The 21,655-nt window shown below is 26.9% G+C and overlaps 2 protein-coding genes across 6 annotated transcripts in view; one reads left to right on the forward strand and one right to left on the reverse strand.

Annotated features, from left to right (window-relative positions):
- The window catches only part of LOC132919332 (uncharacterized), a 234,315-nt gene that overhangs the window by 187,555 nt on the left and 25,105 nt on the right, over positions 1-21,655 (reverse strand). For all 5 annotated transcript variants that reach the window (XM_060980864.1, XM_060980863.1, XM_060980862.1 and 2 more), the window contains exons 2-3: positions 15,533-15,612; positions 7,520-7,699 (exon numbers count right to left, since the gene is read on the reverse strand). In XM_060980864.1, the coding sequence (XP_060836847.1) occupies positions 7,520-7,699; positions 15,533-15,535 (183 nt within the window). In that variant the 5' untranslated portion in view covers positions 15,536-15,612. The remainder of the gene's footprint in view (positions 1-7,519; positions 7,700-15,532; positions 15,613-21,655) is intronic.
- LOC132922748 (uncharacterized) lies at positions 11,731-14,011 on the forward strand. Its single transcript, XM_060986430.1, is given in 6 exon segments — positions 11,731-12,514; positions 12,582-12,633; positions 12,957-13,056; positions 13,172-13,291; positions 13,361-13,519; positions 13,642-14,011. Coding segments are annotated over 6 exon segments (1,284 nt in total). The 3' UTR covers positions 13,711-14,011.

The following is a 21,655-nucleotide window of genomic DNA, read 5'->3' on the forward strand; positions in this document are numbered from 1 at the left end:
AGCGAGCGCGCTGCACCGCCGAAACTATTTCGCAGCACCTTAAAAGCGTTTCGAAGCTATAGTCACTGCGGTCGGACAAGGCAGAACGGGGGATTTACATGAATTTCGCCTTTGAACACATTGGAAATTCAAAATATGCCTACTAAAGTATTAGTGTACATCGCGTTATTAATTAAGCGAATTAATCACAATAATGGAACGCCTTAATAATAATATATGGTGGACGAGCGCGAGCGTCTTATCCAAACTAATGACGGTCTTCCACCCGCAGCCGCCGCCAGACATGCAGTATATATATATATATAACATTATAATAGTCAGATCATGGAAGTAATGTATAAATACGAGCGGATCGCGGATCTTTTAAGACCATCTGTTCTATACACTACTCTAATCCGATCTGTGTATATCATAAATAGAAAACTTTATCAAATATGAAATGATACACAAATCGCTAGGCTATTAAGAATACAATATTATCGATATCGGATTTTATAAACTAACCTAACCTAACTTAAAAAGTATGTTGTCTCAAATCGTTTTTTTTTTAATGCGTTTTACTTATTGTAATCCAAAAAAACTACTTAAGTATTGGTTGATTTTTTTTTTTTATTATTCTTTTGTGAAGAAATATGCATATTAGTAACTATCGTATTGTGTACATTTGTATATGTTTATGTTTTTGTTTGTTTTCCGACAGTTGTTGTAAAATGATATTTATCAATTAAAGTATTAGCATACAAATTAAATAATTCCCTGTACGAAATTCGTGTTTTGATGAAGCCTGTACTCTATTATGTGTTTACATAAATTGCGTGATAATTAGTATTTTAATTTTACTAATAATATCTCGTAATATAACAAAACATTTAACTTCAACTATTAATATTACTAACAACAATTATACAATTTATGTATATATAATTATCAGAACTTAATTTATTATAATACCTAAGCTTAAATAATTATCTTCAATAAATATAAATATTTTTTATTTTGCAATTAAAACAAATTTAAATTGATTGAAAACATGTTTAATTGTATACGTTTTAATTTAAGCCGAATGCCGAAGTAAGTTTCACAATAAAAATCTTATTTTAGCATTAAGATGAAATAGACGTTTTGATGTATGTATTCTGGGTATATAGAAACTTATAAGTAGTTGCTGTTCACCAAATCCCGTAGATTTTATACTTTGTTTACTAGTTCATCTCATTGCTATTGAGTTATATGTGCGCATCTTCTACTTTTATCCGCCACCACTCACTGTTTCCGGTAAAGGGAAGGAAGAAACTCTTTGGGAGTGATTTCCTTAAGTGCTTTATCGACATCTTCATTCATATAAATCCCATGGCCACCCCACGTAATAAAATAAAAACATACATCGGAGGGGGGATAAGGATAAGAGAAAAAATGCTCTGGCAAATAGTTCGATTTTTTGGCCTTTTATAACGTGTCCGGTCTTGTCAGAAACATCACTAAATTATTATTTTTTTCAACCCGCAACATGTAAACGCCTATCCGAAAGTATTATGTGCCATAAACATGTTTGTTGGATTTATGGTTTTCATAAGAAGCTGAATTAGACTTTCCCCTTGACTAGTTTCTTTTGTGAATAATATTGTTTTGTTATTCTTTTTCTGGTAGACAAATCTCAACTTTAATGTCGAGTCAACCTTTTTTTCGATATTATAAATAAATAAATATATTGGGGACACGCAGTTGGGTCAAAAATATAGTATACAATGTGTATGTATATGTGTGTAGTATGTATGTATCAGTTTTTTTTAACCACGATAACAATATAATAAAATCATAAAACTGTAATAATAATACTCCCAGACTTTAGTGGTCAATAAAAATACTCAATTAAAATGTCAAGTTGGGCAAAAATAAAAAGATAGGAGTGCATCCCCCTACGTTGTAACGCAATAAAAACCCTAAAGAATTACAATAGCACGGAAGTCTGAACATACACTACAATATTATAATATTTAATATTATCAGCAGTAGTATAAATTGGAGGTTAGATATTTATCTCACAATAACTTTACACTATAGCTTAAAAAAATTAAATATCAAATGTTCATTGTATTATATAAATCTAAATACTCTAGAATAACACTAATATAATTATTAATTTAATTATTTTAGATACCTACCTGCATATTTCAATATTTGTTTTTATTGTTAACCTAACCTAACTATCTAAATACCATAGTGAATAGATTATGTATAAGCTATAACAAATAATTCATCAGTGATATTTTGTTGTACTCCAGTACACAATTCAATAGTTTACATTACCCACATTTATTTTGTATAAGTATAATAATTATATATCAAGAAGGATCATTAGAAAAATATTAGATAAAGATATTGTTTAAGATTTAAACTTTAAATACTTTAAATTAAATGCTCATAATAATAAAGTTATGTTATGTAATATATAATTATGATCATTAAACCGATATACCAATAATCAATCTAATATATTCTAAGATTAAATTAACTTTATTTACACACATTTTTTTTTTATTTAAACTTATTACAATTCATAAGTTTCATATTGTAGAAAATAAAAATATAATATAATACAATATATTAAATTATATTGGATAGAAATAAATTAATTTTGTTAGTATTGTTAAATATTTAGTAAGCGTGCCGTTACATTCATAATTAAAAATGAATTAATATATAAATTAATTGATCGTGGTTTAAGAAAAAAATAAAAATAAAAAAAATTTGGTGGTATTTATTACATGTAAAGAAATTTAACTTTGTGGTGGTAGGTACCTGAAAAGAAAAAATGACCCTAAAGCTATTGCCATGAATGCATAAACACTGCGTGCCGCCCCACACGTCTATTTAGCGCCGTTAATATGCGTGCAGGATACGCGGGACTATGTAATAAATGGTCGTTCCTCTCTCTCCTCCAGTTAGGTATCCTTTAAGGAACGAGGCATCTTAAAGACTAATTGGTTATAATTAGCCAGCGGCAAGCCCGTGTGCGTATTGTGTTGCCTCGCGAAGGGATGAATAGTTGGTCCTGCTCTTTAAAACGGAAGGAGAACGTTAGGGACGGAGGGTAAAATTCACAGATGTGCCGTTATTTACGATCGGGTCACCTAACCCTTGTAATGCCAACATAACGACTTGGCCGCTATGTATTATTACCGGTTATTATTATACACATAAGGCAGTCGGCGAAGGGCGGCACTTCTTAGTCGGCCCGTCGGGAGATTTATGTTGGTAGCAGGTCGTCTTAAGTGCGCTGTGTTCCCCCCTGATTTGTCTCTACTATACATGTGGAATGTCATTGCCGCTCTTATGCCACATCGACGTAGTCGAGGAAAGACTAGCCGCATTAGTACACTTGGACAACGAAGACGGTGTTAAATGATTTCTAATAACTCTTGTTAACCATAGCTTGTCCAAATGGCGAGTTCCGAGTTAATCGCTTGTAGCCAGTAACAAATATCCCATATACTTCATCGTTCTAACACTTTGACTCTTGAGGATACCTGAATTGAAATTGTGTGATTACGTAAATAGTTAATACAATGAATAATCGTTTAATGTATGTAACTATCAAAAACTAAACATTTTTAGTTGATGATTATTATATGCAAAACAGATAAAGTTTTTATGAATCGTAGCAGTTTATTTCAACAAATTAAAATAACTAAATATCAATGACTAAAGTATGCCAATTGTTCTCAAAATCGTTCTACAAGTCAATTATTGTCATCTTTTTCATTCGGAAAAATATTATATACCAATATCACAGTTAAAACATATTATTTTGATATTTTAATTTTTATGATTTAACGCAGCATAGGTTTTTTGTGCGCACCATGTCCTAAATTACGAGGCATATTATAATAAAATATGTTTTAACGAGATTTTAAATATTAAGTCCGAACTTAATACTTTTTAGTTTTTTCAACAACAATTCAGTCAATTTTGAACATTCAATGTTTTAGATAATCTTGTTTTATTTATCGATTTATATAACACGAATATGACAATAGAGTCATTGATCAAAATTAAAATATATTATCGTTTATTATTTATATTTTTAAATAACGTGTACATGTGAATTCAATGAACACGTTATACATAGTACTTATATATTATATAACATTTAACTTTGTAAAAGGTGATTTCAAAGTTGAAATAATTATTAGGCGTATAAGATACATTTAATGAAATTTACAATCCAACAGTATAGTTTACACGAATTTTCTACACCCTTTCTTAAGAAAACGAGGGTGTCTAATTATTCACAGTTATATCAGCAAAATGCATATATTTCAGGATGAGAAGCGACCAACTTTCGCACAGTCTGATTCCTTAATTATGGTACAGCCGGAAGCTCTCTGGAGATTAAAACTGTTATGCACATGCTATATTCATATATATATATATATATACATATCTTATATCGTATGATCTTTACTTAGCGAGAAGCTGTAAGAAACGTGTAATATATAATATGAGCTCTATGTAAAATGAATAAGAAAAAAAACGGATTCAGTGAATTTTAGCGTAATTCACTTTAGAGTTTCCGTTTTGGATGATATTGGATTATACCGGAACTCACTATAGGTGACGATAAGTAACGGAATAAGGAGAACAGCTTTAGCGGGTCGGGGGACACCCTTGGAAGCTGCGGTTTCTTGGTCTGCCGGACTTGATAAAGGTTTTACGCTATAGTATGGTACAGCTGTACGGGTTTCCAGTGTAATCAGCATTTTGGTGACCACAAGCACCGTGGGTCCGCAACATAACGGCTACCGGACCTCTCAAAAACGGTCTTTAATTACAAACGCGAGAACATATTAGGACCTAAAGGAGAGAGGGTGTTCGGTATATTTTGGCCCATAAAGTTCGACCCGTGCAAGTACTTAAGAACCCCTAAAGTAAACAACAGGTTATTAAAATTAATTCTTGAACCATAATACTTGAGTATCTCTTGTTTCTCGATGGATGAAAATATAAATTGTATTCTCTGCAGATATTCATCAGTGATTTTTATACATTAAAATTGTACAACTTCAATGGTAAAATTATATTTTTGATACATTATATTATACATTTCTAAAACATATTTTTTTTATAAATATGAATTTAGTGGGTAGATTAAGACTACTACGCCTATAAAAATTAACTATATTATAGGTATTATATAATTATACTTTTATACGTTATACGTACTTTAGACTTTTAGAGGAACATTAGAAAATATACATTTTACTAAGAACTTAGATTATATACTATTTTAATTTTTTAATAGTAATGAATACATAATAACACGTTTTAATATTGAAATATTACGTAATAGATACTTAACTAATAATAATTAATATTGATTCTATCATGTATTCATTGTCCATAAAAATATGATTGTGTTTATATTATGTTTATTTCCAAAACTACGTCAATGAATATCAATTTAAGCGTATAGAATCTGATAAATTATTAACTTCGTAGGCGACACATTGATATAAAAAAACTCCCTTCTCTATTGGTCTGTATTGCAGTTGAATTTTATTGATATGCTTGGCCTTTGTCGTTTGTTACGTTCTTTTTTTTATTTTGTTCTGGTTTCCTGTTTTCCCATCTCATCGTTCTCCAAAACACTACAGCCGGTTAGATAAATCCGATTTTTATAGAGATTACAAAACATTTAACCTGTTTTTCTACGAGCAGACTTATTTCCCGGACAACGCCATAAATTTCACGGTCGGCTTCACGCCGTGCCCATTTGAAAGACGCGTATTGGGGCGCGGAATCCCGCGACAGATCCATCCAATTCCGGTAGGGCGAAAAATAAAATAAATGCTCCGGGTGAATTCACAAAATGAATGCAAACATAGAAAGTTTAAAAATTATTAGAAAATCACTGTCTCAAGACTATATTTTTTTTTACTATAGCTCATATAAATCAAATTAAATAAACACCACGTGAAAAAATGGTATGTAATTTCATATAATATTGGTTATTAGAATAAGCTATTTCTAGTTTCAACTAACTCCAATAAGAAATTTGCATAATTTAATTAATTTTTGTTAAAATAACATCAGTTTTATTTTACATTATATTTTGCATATTTTTAACAATTTTTATACCTATTTATTTCAAAGATATATTTTTAATTTTTAGTGTATATTTTTTATTTGTTGCACGTTTAGTGACAATTTCGAGGCAAGACAACAAAAATAAAATCCAGAAAATATAAAAATTATTAAAAAAATATCTATCAAATGTAGATAATTGTTTTCACTTTTTTTTGAAATTTATAAAAATAAATGTATTTATTGTAGACTGTACTTAATCATTTTTAATATTTTGCTACCATTAATTTAAACAAATAATTGTAATATCCATTACAAGAAAAATATCATACTTTTGTAATTAATAATTTTGCAAACTCAAACACTAGCTGGTATTAAGTCTAAGTCGTATAAGTAAAATTAATATTTATATTGAGGTGTATAAATTATATCTTTATGAGATATACATGACATATATGACATATATTTATCAAAATAGACTCTTCTATTAAATGATTTTGGTTATTATATCAGCAATGTCATTTTTTTATTTTTACTTCTTTGAGATTTCTTTTCCAATGCAATATTAAATTTTTTTATAAGATTAAGCGTTTCTTCTTTTTATAGGGCGTTTATTAATTTCCAAATATTTGGGTGAATAGAATTTAAAATAAAAATCTACTGTATTATTGGTCTTTGAAAGGTTATATTCATAAGCATAGTAATTCAAAATTGTAACTACAAATTTCTAATTTTTCCTTTTCCTATTACTGCCCATTGTACCAAACCGCGTTTTGAATCAAAATAATTAAATAACCACAGTAAATCAAATTATAGTTCCCAATAAAATGGATTATCTACCAACTTTTCAAAATAAAAAAACAATAAATTCTAAGGTGTTAAATATTTTTATTCCAAAATCGAAATTGGGATCTTTTAACACTGTCTTCATAGACAACATCATACTCGTATCTACAAGTAGCATAGATTAAACATATATGTATGTTTAATCTTTACATGTAGTTCTAAAAACCAATATTCGTGTCTGTGTCTCTTGACGAAAAGATGTGTGACTTATGAGTATACCACGACTAATTAATCAATAATAATGTGACCAAAAGTACCTATGCAAAAAAATTTGTACCGTGACTAATATTGACGTAAACTACTTTTATATTTCATCTTTAGGCTCTAATGTAGTATTATACCTCACAGTTATTATGCATAAGCTAACAGTGTGCTGCTCCCTAGAAGGCAAATACTGCAAAACGTAAAACCTTTTCACTGTTCATAGATATCGCTACAAGTTATATTGTGAAGAAAATCAATATTTTTGTTTTCCACCGAACATTTTCTCCGACAGACAGCATTCTGCTACATTATTATTTTTGTCTTAAACGCTAGATGGCAGCATATAATACATTACGACTACATTAACATTATATTGTTCGCTTACCTGTTTATTAACTGGAGGAAGTATCAGTTTTCTTCGTTTCGTCCAAGGCGAATCTGGAGGTTTGGCAGCAGGACGTTTAGATGGTGGCAAACTGGATGGCAATTCTAAGATATGTCTAATAGTGTGCTTGGACTTGGGTTTTATCATGATTGTGTTGAACTCAAAACTCTCTTTTGCAGTCTGAAAATAGGTATATTAAAACACACACATAAATAAAAAATTTTAAACTTAAATTAGATATTAAATTTTCAAAGAACATAAAAACAGATTTCAGTGTGGAATAGTATAGGCAATAAAAAATAATAACAAATTATTTTAATGCGAAATACAAACACGTTTTAAATACATTCGTAAAAACAATATTATGTTTGTTGCAAAACAAGATACCTATTTTTTTTTTTTTTTTTTTTTTGGAATGTTTTTTAAAAACTTTAAATACAAATATATAATTTATACTAATCCCTGAATGAATTCCTTATATTTTGAATTATAAAACGGTATTAAATTTAATTAAATGAGATAATTTTCCGAAAATGTAATGATTTTCAATCATAAAATAATAGTAATATTAAGTGTTAGTTTTGATGTTTACAAAGAAATACATATACATATTATATTTATATCAATTCAATTCTATTCAAATTTCAAAGTCAATACTGATAATTTAAATAAATAATCCTAAAATTAAATTTATCTAATTAAATTTATGAATTGTCTTTTATCTATTGTTAAAACGTTATCATTGCTTGTTTTTAATTTAATATATTTTTGTACTATTACATTCCCTGAAATTGAATTAGTAGCTAAATATAATGATCACTTATACTAATTAAGGTTTATTCAATAGAAACAATAAACAAAAAAATGTTGAAATATGTGTTTTAAGATTTTAAAGAATGTTTTAAATTTATTATAGAAAAATATACATTAATATTTAAAGCATATTCAAAATAAAATCTTATAACTGCATAAATGAATTAACACTTTTGTTTTAATCCAATATAAATAAAACCATAAGTAACTTTGATGTACAAAGAATATAAGTTTCAAGTGTATCCTCGTAATTGCATAGTTTATGGTATATCACTGTAATAAATATATTAAATTTGAATTCACTGATAAATTATTGCATACGAAAAATGATACTGAGTGAAGAAAGACCATTTAGTATTAATAAATTCTATTTCCTAATTATTTTGAAAATCCCACACACAAAAAAAAAAATTTTAAAAAAATACTAAAATACTAATCGTACACAATTTTTTTTAAATAAAACACTATTACACATCATTGTAAATTAATACTATTAAATTAATTTAATAAATTATAATATATTCATCGTTCCTCTTAAAATGTAATACCTACATTTATACACATAAAACAAAAATAGAATTGCTATTTGGTACTGTACCTATACAATTATTTAATTTAAGAAACCACCTACTTATGGAAAATTCAATTTCGTATTTTGAATAACTGAAATTGATTAAAATATTGTATTACTAGTTACTAAATTTACATTATACTTTATTTTTTACATATATTAACACCTGCAATATGAATTATTTCGAATACACAAAATGTCCATAATATTTTATTAGGTATTATTCACGCCATAAAAATATAAGGTACCTAGTTACTACTTTTATTGTGGTTGTCGTTCGAATAGATGAATAACATTTATATATACCGACGAAGAGACTGATATGAATGTATTATGATTGGAAATGAATCGTAAATTTAATAATATCATCTTGTTTAAACCTAAACATGAATGATAACAAATTTAATTAGAAATATCTTTAATTGATATGTCATTACTGTCTAGTGGTTAAACAGAAATCGTATTACAGCATGTCCCATTTTGTCATATTGCTCAACTACGTGAGCACAAATCGACAATCGTTCGTCCTGACATCAATCCCCAAGTGTAAAATTCGGTTATATTTTGTAGGTACACACGCAAGTGAAATCTCATAGTTATTTTCGACGGCTGTAGTAAAATTGTAAAACACACCGATGAAAAATAACCCATAGGAAAATACATGTTTTATCTACTTTTATTGCTATAAAGTTAATCGAGTTAATAAGGAATTATTTTTTCCTGCATAATATCATGGAAGTAAAATATCTTATAATAATTATCACAATATTTTTTGTTGACTTATACATATGTCTACAGGGTGGCTAATGTCCAATGGTCTATAAATTTTATGATTTTTTTCTACAACATTAAACTAATATTTTGTAAACATAAAAATTAATTTCATTATTAGATAACGTTGGAGTATATTAATATTTCAACAGCTTAGTTCTGTAAATGCTTACCATTGTTTTGAACTTTAGTTGGAGTTTATTATTTGTTTTCAAAAATGATAAAACATTTTTATTTTTTCTTAAATCTTTCTTTGACTTTTTTTTATTACTTTTTTATCATTCTCATTAAATCTGAGTACCTTTTATAATATAAAAAATATATTTTTTTTTGCATTTAAACAATTCAATTATCCAAATCATATCTACAACACATTAAGCTTATCTTATGTTATGAAACAAATTTGTTTTGATTATGAACAATATTAGCATATTAGATGTTGTATTGACAATAAAAAAACAATAATATTAATCCCAAAAAATGAACAATTTATTTAAAATTTAATAATTTGTGAATGCTAATAAAACTGTGGCTGTAAATAATATTTATAAAAATAGCATAAATTGTAATAACTTTATATTGATCATCTATAAAATGTATAGTGATGAAATTCAATTAGATAGCAGGTAGGTACAAGGAAAAGTTTGAATAATTTATGCAAGACAAATTAAATGTTATATTCCTTCAGGTATTAAAGAATATTATAATGAAATAATTTATAGTTAGGATTTTAATAACTGTTAATTTTCTTGAAAAATGTTTGTATTTCTTACTATTTATTTATACTCATAGGTTTGGATTAATTGGATTAGCTATAGGTTATTAAGCTTGACTATGTTATTAAGTTTGACTAGAAGCCTTCTATTCTAGGTGTATTATTTACCTATATCTTTATTTTTGTTTAATAACATACCTACTTCAAAATTGTAAAAAAGATACAGCTATTAATTATATTTTAGTTATTTGTTTCGTTAATCAATTTATTCGTAGTTTTCTATACATTTTGAAGCTCATAAAGCAGACGTCCGTTGTTTGATAAGAGTCGTGTGTACTAAAGTCTAAAAGTGAGTAGATATTTATATAATTTATAGATTTAGCCGATTTAGCCGATTAGACAGATACCTGAAATAAGCTACTATCAAAAATAAATAAAAAAGTTTTTAATACACCTACTTCAATAATTATATAGTATACCTAATCTCATAATAAATATACATTAAAAGTTTTAAACTTATCTTCTTATCAAAATATAACAATTATTTTCATAAAAATAAAAAAAAATTATGTCTGTACGTATATTGATTGTTTTAAATTTAATCTAAATATTATTGATTTTACAGTTTTTTTGTAGAACCTTTTTCGTTCTTAGTTATACCTATCCATAATTTATTTTAAAGTGACTATAATTATTTAAAAAGTGACGATAAATAGTTAAAATAGGTCTAAAAAATTATAACAGGTAGTAAGTACCTAATGCATGTATATTTGGAGGATTACAAAATTTTCAACTAGGTGGTATGCAATAAAATTGTAATGAAAGCACAAATTTCACAACGGGAGATCAAAATTTTAGATTTTAATATTTATCTCGGTGAAGCAAAATTAAAAATTCTAGAAAAGTTGTCATGATGAAATTAAATTAATTTTAATAGAAACAAAAATTATTATTATACTTCATTATTTTTATATTTCTGTATTAAATACTTAATTAATTATGTGTAATGAAGTAATAATGTATTGAAATTTTGAAATTTATACTTAAATTTGTGGGCTTGTGGCATAAGTAAAATATTATATGCAATGGATAAATAGTATTATTTATTTTGAAATATTGATTTTTAGTAATAATATTAATGAAAAAAATATATTTTACTTACATAGGATTTGTATTAGTAAGATATATATATATTAATGAAAAATCAAAAGAATTTCGCTTTATAATTATAAATATTAAGTACAATATTACAATTAATAAGTATATATTTGATTTAAAAAAATTATTAAATTAACTAACATTACATTTGATCTCAATAAATTTAATTCCTGTATTTATATTATGTTTAGTTGACTTCATCGGTCGTGCAATATGAATTCAGAGAATATTTTCAACGGCAGGCCAGTGGCTCTTAACTTATCAACGTACAAGCAATTAGGCTATTATCAACTGTTAGATCCAAAAGGACCGCATTTCTACGGATGCCATATTTACAGAACAATTCTGAAAATATTCCTCTTGGTTGTCCAATTTATTACGATTTTCGGGGTGGTGGGATTCTTTATAGAGATAGAAAATGTTGATGCTAGCCACGGTAAATCGAATTCCTTCGAATTAATTATTATCCTAACAAATTGTTCACTATCTTCGTTGAAAATGTATACACTTGTATCAAATAACAAAATAATTTGGGATCTCTTCGATCTCACATGTCTAGACTTTTTAAAATGTTCTCGACATAGTGAATTGATCACGGCAAACTTCATGAAACGTTGTAAAAAGTCAACTAGAATCACAAAATGGATAGCTCGTTCTTTTCTCGTAGGATTGATTTTATGGGTGATGGGACCTTTCATCGCTAATGAAGAAAACACTGCACCCAAAGCTAGTCATCGATATCAAAATATTATCAACATAAAGTTTCCAGTGACAGTGAAAACCTATAACGATTACTACTTTGTATTTTATTTTATGGAAGTGGCTGTAGGATTTTGTATCGTTTATGGTTCAGTTTTAGTAGACGCTTTTCTCATGTCATTTTGTTGGATTATTTCCGCACAGTATCAATCGGTCACTAAAGCATTTGCAACATTTGGACATAATAATGAATTAAGTTCTCCGAAAGGTGAGGGAATCATTATTATTTTTAAATATAGTTAAAATGAATAAAGAGATTTTTATTTATATTTTAGAAATTTATAATAATTTCAAATCAATTATAATCGACCATCAAAATGTTTATTTGTAAGTGCCTTTTTCTGTATTTATTATCTTTGAATTTTGTTTTTAACTCTAATACAAGACATTATGCACATTTAAAATTAACCATATATATATATATATATATATATATATATATTTATAGTAAAAACTTTTTACTATATATATATAGTATATATATTTTTTACTAAAAAGTACATTATTCGTAATAAATAATGTACCTATACTTGTCTACTTATAAGTACTTTGTACTTATTTTCAAATTAAAATGGTTTTAAACAATGTTTTACATGTTACAGTTAAAACTTGTTTATGTTGGTAAATACAATGGTATTGTTACTTTTTAGAAAAATGAAATCATTTTATGCTGTCGTGCGACCCATTACTCTCATTCATGTTTTCGCTTATTCATGCTCATTAATTATGTATGCATATGTAATCGTAACGGTAATGTAAACAAATATATAATCAAAACTTTTTTACAAGAAATATACACACTTTGTCAAAATTAGAAAATGTTTTCTGAGTATTACGAGTATTACGTACCCATTTTTGTATACAGATCTTTCACTCAAAAGAATCGTTCATTATTGCTGAAATAATGAAAATAGTTATGACGGTATCAAATGTCACGATTGAAGTGTTTATCTTTTGTTATTTATTCGAACTTATCGATAACAAAGTAAGCGAGTGTTCAAATAAAACAGCATTATAAATGGTTTGTTATTATTACGGTAATGGCTTATCGTAGAAAGAAGATGTAAACTTTGGATTATACAGCTGTAATTGGACTAGGATGGACATGAAGTTTAAACGACTATTGTTAATGTCAATGAAAATGAACAATGCTAATCGATTGAAGTTAAAAGCAACGCCGGACGTAACTATCAATCGGCCGTTTTTCGCAAATGTATGAATATACTATAATATATAGTTAATTATATGATAACACATTTTTATTATATTATTATTATATTTATTTATTTATTTTACTTTATGTGACGGTTTTTAGAATAATGAAATATGTTTTAGGTAATCCACACTTGCTTCAAAATAGTTTCAGTTTTAATCCAAACTCAATCTAATGAATTATTAAACTAAATACAATTGAATAATGTCTTACAATTGTTATCAATTCATCATCATTCATCATTCATCGGAGTTCATATCAAAAATATTTTATGTAACGTAAATAAAAATACGTACCTTAAATTAAGCTTAACTAGCTGACGATGTTTAGAAAATAAATTTAGTACGAACAATCTAATATATTAAGTCATAGAACTGTCTGAACTATTATTATAGGTGCCTACTGCCTACTACAATTATTATACTACCTATATGGTATTATTTTAGTTATACTTAAAATATACAACATTTAAATGCTTTAACGAGAAACACAATTTAATAACACACTTGCACATATTATAATAATATTATTTTGGAATTTTTTTTTTAACTACTGAATTTTGTAGCCATCATATTGGAATTACAATTACTGTTTAAAACAAATAACAATTTGTATGAAATGTTGACTTATAATAGTTTTATGCATGAATAATGCACTATAGTTGTATTGTTTAATGTATGTACATACATTGTTATAAGTATACAATAAATCGACAAATTTATACCAAATTTTAGTAATCTTACTTCATTGTTTGAAAAGCTATTTTATAAAAATATATAAACAATCGTTTGACATATAGTATGTATCATGGAGATATGACTATACAATTTACATTTTATGTTAAATATATTTAATACTTATGAACAATTTATTTATTAGGTGCGTCATATTTAAATATTCAATAGTAGATACTTTCCTACCTATTCATAAATTGCATGTGGTTGAATAATTTATAAATATTATATAAAAACCAAATAAGTTTATTTTATTTGTTTTGAATGAATGAATGAAGTTTTTTTAGTATATCTAGAAGATTGGCATTTTGTATATCAAAGAAAAAATAATTTTGGTCAACAAATTATTTTCATACAATGTCTTTTTGATTTTTACAAAAGCATAAAATCCAAAAATGAATTTATGAAGGCCCTATAGCATAATAATGTTACTCCACATTTTTTTTATAAATCAATTTTTTAAATACTTAAATAAAATATAATTTACTAGGTCCTATATTAATTTTATCTTGTATAATTATTAATAAACAAGAATAATTAAGATATTAAATCAAAAATGGTTAAGTTTAATAGGTTCTATCTAAAATTGTGACGTGAATATGAAATTTATATGAATTGAACACCTACTTAAAATTTCTTTATAATCCTATAAAGAAATATCATTTACCTAACCCGTCATCCATAGAACCATTTTCTGATTAAAAATAATTATTGTATATAGGTTTATCTAATAACTACTTACCTATTATAACCATAATCCTAGTTATACAGATTTGAGATTTCTGTATCTTATAAACCTATGAAAGGGCCGGATTGGTAAAACTCGGTGGACCGCTCAAAATATGAGCTGGTTTTGAGTTTTTGATCGTAAATTTATTTATTTTTATTTTGTGATAAATTAGTACAAACATATTGATTTGAATTATTTATGTCGTACAGTAACTGTAGCTGTAATCAAACGTTAGAAATTCTAAAAGTCAGTAGGCCGATATCTTGCCAATTCGGCACTGCCTATGTATATATTTTTGACTGTTCTTAATATAGGTAGCAATAATAATCTATTATTATAGATTTGTATTTGTATTTTTTAACTTTATAAAATCAAAGCTATTCAAAGGAAGTTTTTTTCAAAGTAAGGAACTTAATACAATCAAGTATACCTAATAACTATTAACATCGTTCGTATTATGTCATTTAAACAAATTTGCTTTAATAATTGCTATGTACCTACAAAATACCTATTACCTATACTTATCTTATGAAAATTCGTTTTTCTTACCATTTTACTTTCATTGAAGAATCTTGGTCTTATCGTAAATAGTTGAAATTGAAACGGTTGTATGAATTGAACTTCATTTACTGAAAAAAATAACAACAAATTAAAACTACAATTCAAAAAACACTGATAAAATATTTTCGGCGTGGGACTGGAGAAAATTAAGATTATAATAATTGTTTTTAATCTAGAAGTTACGAATAAAATAAAAATAACATTTCTGAACAATTATTCGATACTTCACAAAATATAAATTGTTATAAACTATATTTTATATGTTTAGTATATTATATTTTAATATTTACACAAATTATAAGTAAATTATTGCAATTATTGCCAACTAAAATAGGAGGTTTTTTTTTAGACAGCAAGAAGTATAAAGATTACCTATAAATTTAGCGAATTTTCACCCAATTAAAAACATATCCAACAAAAAAAATAATATCTAAAGACACATTATATGACCCTAAAATACATTATATTTGTTAAAAACATAATAAAACACTTAAGATTACAAAATTATATCATAGCTAATTAAGTTTTGACTTTCAAAACCAACTTTGAACAATCTATATTATATCCAACTAGGTATATAACTCCCATAATACTCCATGATAATATTGTAATTTTACTAGGGCACTATAATACATTCATTAAATATTAAAATGTAAAATACAATAACAAACTATCCATACAAAATATTTTAAATTTGTAAAAGTTATTTAATTCTTATTGGTATTTTTAGTATGATGATATACAGGTATGTATTTACATGATATGTTGTTTGTTGTTAGGAGTTTATTGACTAAACAATTTTAAAAGTTAAACTCTTATTATTCTAATATACTTAATATAAATGCATTAAATATTTAAATACAGCTATACGTTCCTGTATCTATCTGAATAAAAAGTAAAGATAAGATAAATAATTGTAATTTAAAAATACCAGGAAACTCTCTCTGCTTTATAATAAGTTTCGACTTTGGTGTGGGTACCCCGTAATTGAGTAGCCTACTGCAGTATAATAGATGTGTTAAATTTTAATTCAACGGTGTAATCATTGTGTATGAAAAAACCATTTTGTGCAATAAAAACGGTTGAATCGTTGTCATTTTAGGATTTAAGAATAAATTATGTTATAATTATATTATATTTATAATTACATTTTATATTTTAGTATTTAACGTATCAATTAGTAATTTATTAGTAGTAACTAATTTCTTAATTCAGTAGATAAATTGGAGTAATTTTTTCCAAGAATGTCGTAGTGATTATATAATATCACTCGGCAGTCTAGTAGCGTAGTACCTATAGGGCCTATAGCCTATAGTATAGGCTATAGTAAAGTTATATAGTTTGTCTTTGTCGTGCCGTTCAACCGTTGTGTCACGACGACGAAATTACTGTAATCGCAAATTAATTTATTGTTTTCGTTGTTGGTTATGAATAGGTGAATATATGACGTTGATTTAAAAAAAAAAAAAACGTTTAGCTTTAGCCTACAACCTATAGCTACTACCTATAGCTACTACCAATAAATATTTGTATTTATTTTTTCAAATCAGCAATTGGTTTATCCCCTTACCGGTGGTGGCGCCAAAGATGGGCCTGCTCAGAGCCGTAGACACGGGGGGGGGGGGGTTCAACCCCCCCCTTACAACATAGAAAGTTTATAAATTTATTTCAAATATTTAAAACTACTAATATATTTTATATATTTTTTTAAAAAATGTTATAAATATTAGTAATAGATGTGTTGTTATCGGTTGTAAGTAAGGTATTTTGTGTATCGCCACGCCAGAAAGAACTTTTTCCAGTTTAAAAAGAGTAAAGACCTATCTCAGAAATAGCATGAAAGAAATATATTATAATTACATATATTTATTTTTATTTTATTGATTAAACACTACTCTAAATAGGATCGTTTAAATGGATTAGTGCTTTTGAACTACTATCGACATATCGAAATAACACCGGAAGAAGTACTGGACGAACTATCAAAAAAAAAAGAGAAAAATAGATCTAATATTATAAAGACACTATCAAAATAAAGATATAAAAATATAAATAATGGGTTATTTTTTCTTAATTTACTATAACATGTTATTATTATAATAACCCTCCCCCCTACAAAATTCCTGTCTACGACACTGGGCCTGCCCGTTGGCCCGTCTTGAAATCTTGATTTAACAGTGTTAACACACAATATGTTTGAATTTGTATTTTCAAATACTATTACGTAAATAGTTTTAAAAATACATATACAATGCCAGGGCTGGTTTTTCCGTATCATACGCACAGTGTTATCCAGATATAACTGTAGGTTGTTTACAAATTACGTTTTATATTTTGTCGTTCGCAGAAATGGTTATATGGTTATGAACGTTATCATGGTAAAAATCTAATTTTAGACATTTCTGAAAAATAACCATATAGTATTGGTTATGGGCATATAATATGTAGCCTAATAGCGTCAGGAAGGTCTATGCCCACCATAGACTATAGTTAGCAGGGTCCATAGTCCATACCGTGGGAACTAGTGTTGCTCCCCCTCCCGCCATTTGTGTCACTGTCGTGTGACTGTGCCTGCCCTAATATAATGTTGGCCTCCTTTTAGCCCGCCCTGGAAAAAATACCTGACGTCGCTATTGCCCCCCATGGCCAATAATCAAAACGAAGTCCTTATTCAAAACGTAACGTCATATACAAATCAGAAAACACATACATTATAAAACTATCATTATTGCGTTCACCAGTCTAAAATTATCATAAGTTTCTTAAAATTATAAACATTTTTAATTTTATAAAGTTCTAAATATTTTCAAAATAATTTAAAAAAATTCACTAAAATGTACAATTTAATATTAAATCGATATATTGATCGTGTATCTTTATCCCAAATAATATAGCAACTTTTTGAACATTTTAAAAGTTTATTTTATTTTACGTCGTTTTAACTTGAGCATGACACACAAAATAAACATGATAATATCATATTATGACGAGTGACAAGATACGTGATGTGACGAGTGATATAACAATTATGATACAAATTTACTAATCCAAAGAACGATACCATTGGCGTAACTAGGATTTAATAGTTACACAGGCTAGAGTCCTAGAAAATCAAAGTTAAAAATAATTTGAAGCCTAATTGAGGCTAACAAATAAAACCTTATAGGGGGGCTTAATACAAATACTGGAGATAAGCCCGCCTAGACCCCCCCCCCCTAATTACGCGGATGAACAATACCCAAGTTACGTGATATTTTTCTTTGGCATATTATATAGTGCACAGTGCACTACCAGCTTTGTGTTACTATATTTGTCAATAATTGTCAGTATGTCTAAAGATAAGACACATTATATTACGTATTCAGATATTTAATTTTTCAGTTTTAGTGTGATAACTGATAACCATAATGGACGTGTTTTTTTTTTTTTTTGAATACCTAAAAACGACGATTGATTTTACAGCTTTTATTGAATAGAGAAAAAATGATATGACTGTAAATTAGTTGAACCTTGAGTAAAAAAAAAAATGGAATACTGATTATAAACATCCAGTATTCCAGTAACAAAAACGCATACTTATTACTCTCAGGTATACTTAATAGTTAACATAATTAATACATTCGATTATAATTAAACACGAATTTTCTGATAGTTATTATGCTTTATAATATTAACTATTGTTATATTAAATAATATTATGATGAAAATGATTGTAAATCTAAACTTAACACAATTTTAGTGTGAAGAAATTAATAATTCATTTTTGCATTTATGATTTAATGAAGACCACCTGTTTGCTATTTTTATTGGTATTTTTTTAATCAATAAATAATAATAAATGTAATCTCAAATAACAATAGTTTTTTTTTTAATGTGGTGGATGGTGGTGTTATAATGTTATAATATTGGTATAAATAAATTAATGAACTTGTGAAGATTAAGTCGATAGTTACAAAGTTTTTTTTTTCTTTTCCTTCAATGATACTTGTGTGAATTAAACGGAGCTTAATAAAGTAAAATAAAAAAAAATTATTGCATTTAGCACAATGCAATATAGCGTATAGCTAATAAATAAACAAAAAAAATACCCACCTAAGTAAAAAAAAATAAAACCACCCGAAACAGTTACTTTACTCCGGAATAAAACTTATGTATATACGGTGGATATATATAAATAATAAAAAAAAAGGTCGAGAGGAGTTCATCATCGGGAGCTTCTTTGGAGAGATGAATTGCCGTTAGCTTGCAATGGACTGGGTGGATGGCTGTAGGACGTACGGTGGGTAGGCTGACATTCACTTAAGACAGGGCGATGTTGTGATCATCGGAGAGAAGCATTTGTGTGTTTACGGGAAAGGGTAAGGGGGCGTGCGGAATAGAACAGTATAGAGTGTATAGCACGGACAAAGATTTATTTGAAATTTATGCGACACAACAAGCCGCCAGGGAGTCTGATGGCTCTTCGTATCTTTTAAATCGTATACGGTCTTGTGAAAATTGCTGGCCTCTCGCTATGCACTTATTCGTGCATCCTCCTCAATATACTATATGATGTGGTCTGAATGAATAATTTATTTACCTTGTTGTTATTGTTGTTGTGTGTTATTGTCATCATGATTGTATTATAATATGAGGACTTGAAATTGTTTCAACATTTATTTTGACTTTTGATAAAAACAGTTAAAAATCTTCAAAGAAATCGAAAGTAATGTCAAAACTTCCTCCATAAAAATCTCTTTATTCCAATATTTCCAATACTTACTACAAAACGCTGCCAAAACATTATTACAAACGCGTACATTCCAATCTCAATCGCAATCCCCTGATCTAAGAATTGTACATCCCCATTAATAATTCCTCAGAAGGTACCAAAAACAAACTTGGTGTCATTATCTACTGATTGACTAACTCGCCCTACTCTATGTCACGAAATTCCATCACTGGGTGACTCCTTCTCATAGGTCTTCGGTCTTTTTAAAATGTGTAGCTAATTTATTTTAGTTATTTAATCTTGTTTTATGAACCTTATAATAAACATAATTTTAGCTTATTGAAGAAAAATATTCACAAATTGAATAAATTCTAAATAAAAAAAATACATATATCAAAACCTAAATATTTTAAAATTAATATTCAACATTTATTTTAAAATTCATAATTTATATAATAATAATTTTATAATAATTGTTTGATAATACGCGAATCAGATTAAATTTAAAACAAAAAATTAATTTAAATTTTAAATTCAACAATAGCTAACACTATTATAATATTGTTCATTGGCAGGTAGGTAATAATTTCATTTTCTTATGTCCGTTTTGTAGCTACACGTTACGACGCATATGGAACGCGAAAACGACAATCTTACTGTATGGCTAGTAGAAATAAATTTAAATTAAAATTATAAAAATTAAAAAGCAAAAACAAAATAAATTTCGTTTAAAATCTAGTTATAAATCAGAAAATAAATCGATTTTCTGTAACAATATAATAATCATACCACTATATTATATATTAGAAATCATAAAAAACTAATATCGATAATCAAAATTGAAATTAAAATCAAAAAATGTTATTTCAATTTTAAGTCCGGCTATATACTGCTCACGCGACGCTCAAAATTATAAAATATACAATACATTATAAATAATTATACCTAAAAGGCTATAAATACGGTTTTTATAAAAAAAAAAACAATCATTATTATTTCATTTCCTATTTGGTATTTTAGTTGCTCATTTTGATTTTTCACTATTGTTGAAATATTCGATTCAAACACGGCTGCGTGGTTAGAGGAAAAAAAACATTTCAACACGCAGTAAAAAAATTGATTACTTTAAGCAATTAGTGTATAAAGAGAAAGGACGATATTACGATGGAAACAACTAAATCAATGTGCAAACCCGAAGAAAGTACATAATACACTGTTTGTACAATTTTGTATTGAGTTATAAATAATATCAAAACACTCGTTGAAACATAATTGTTATGTTATTGGCAAATTAATAGCTAATTTATCTTTTTAATAGTATATAACAAATGTATTTCAAAACTTTAATATTTTAATCAAATTATTACGACTGCTTTATAAATGTTAGCTGTGCTAAGCAC

The sequence above is a fragment of the Rhopalosiphum padi genome, chromosome 2 (assembly GCF_020882245.1).
Source record: "Rhopalosiphum padi isolate XX-2018 chromosome 2, ASM2088224v1, whole genome shotgun sequence".
In the NCBI taxonomy this organism is placed as follows: Eukaryota; Metazoa; Arthropoda; class Insecta; order Hemiptera; family Aphididae; genus Rhopalosiphum; species Rhopalosiphum padi.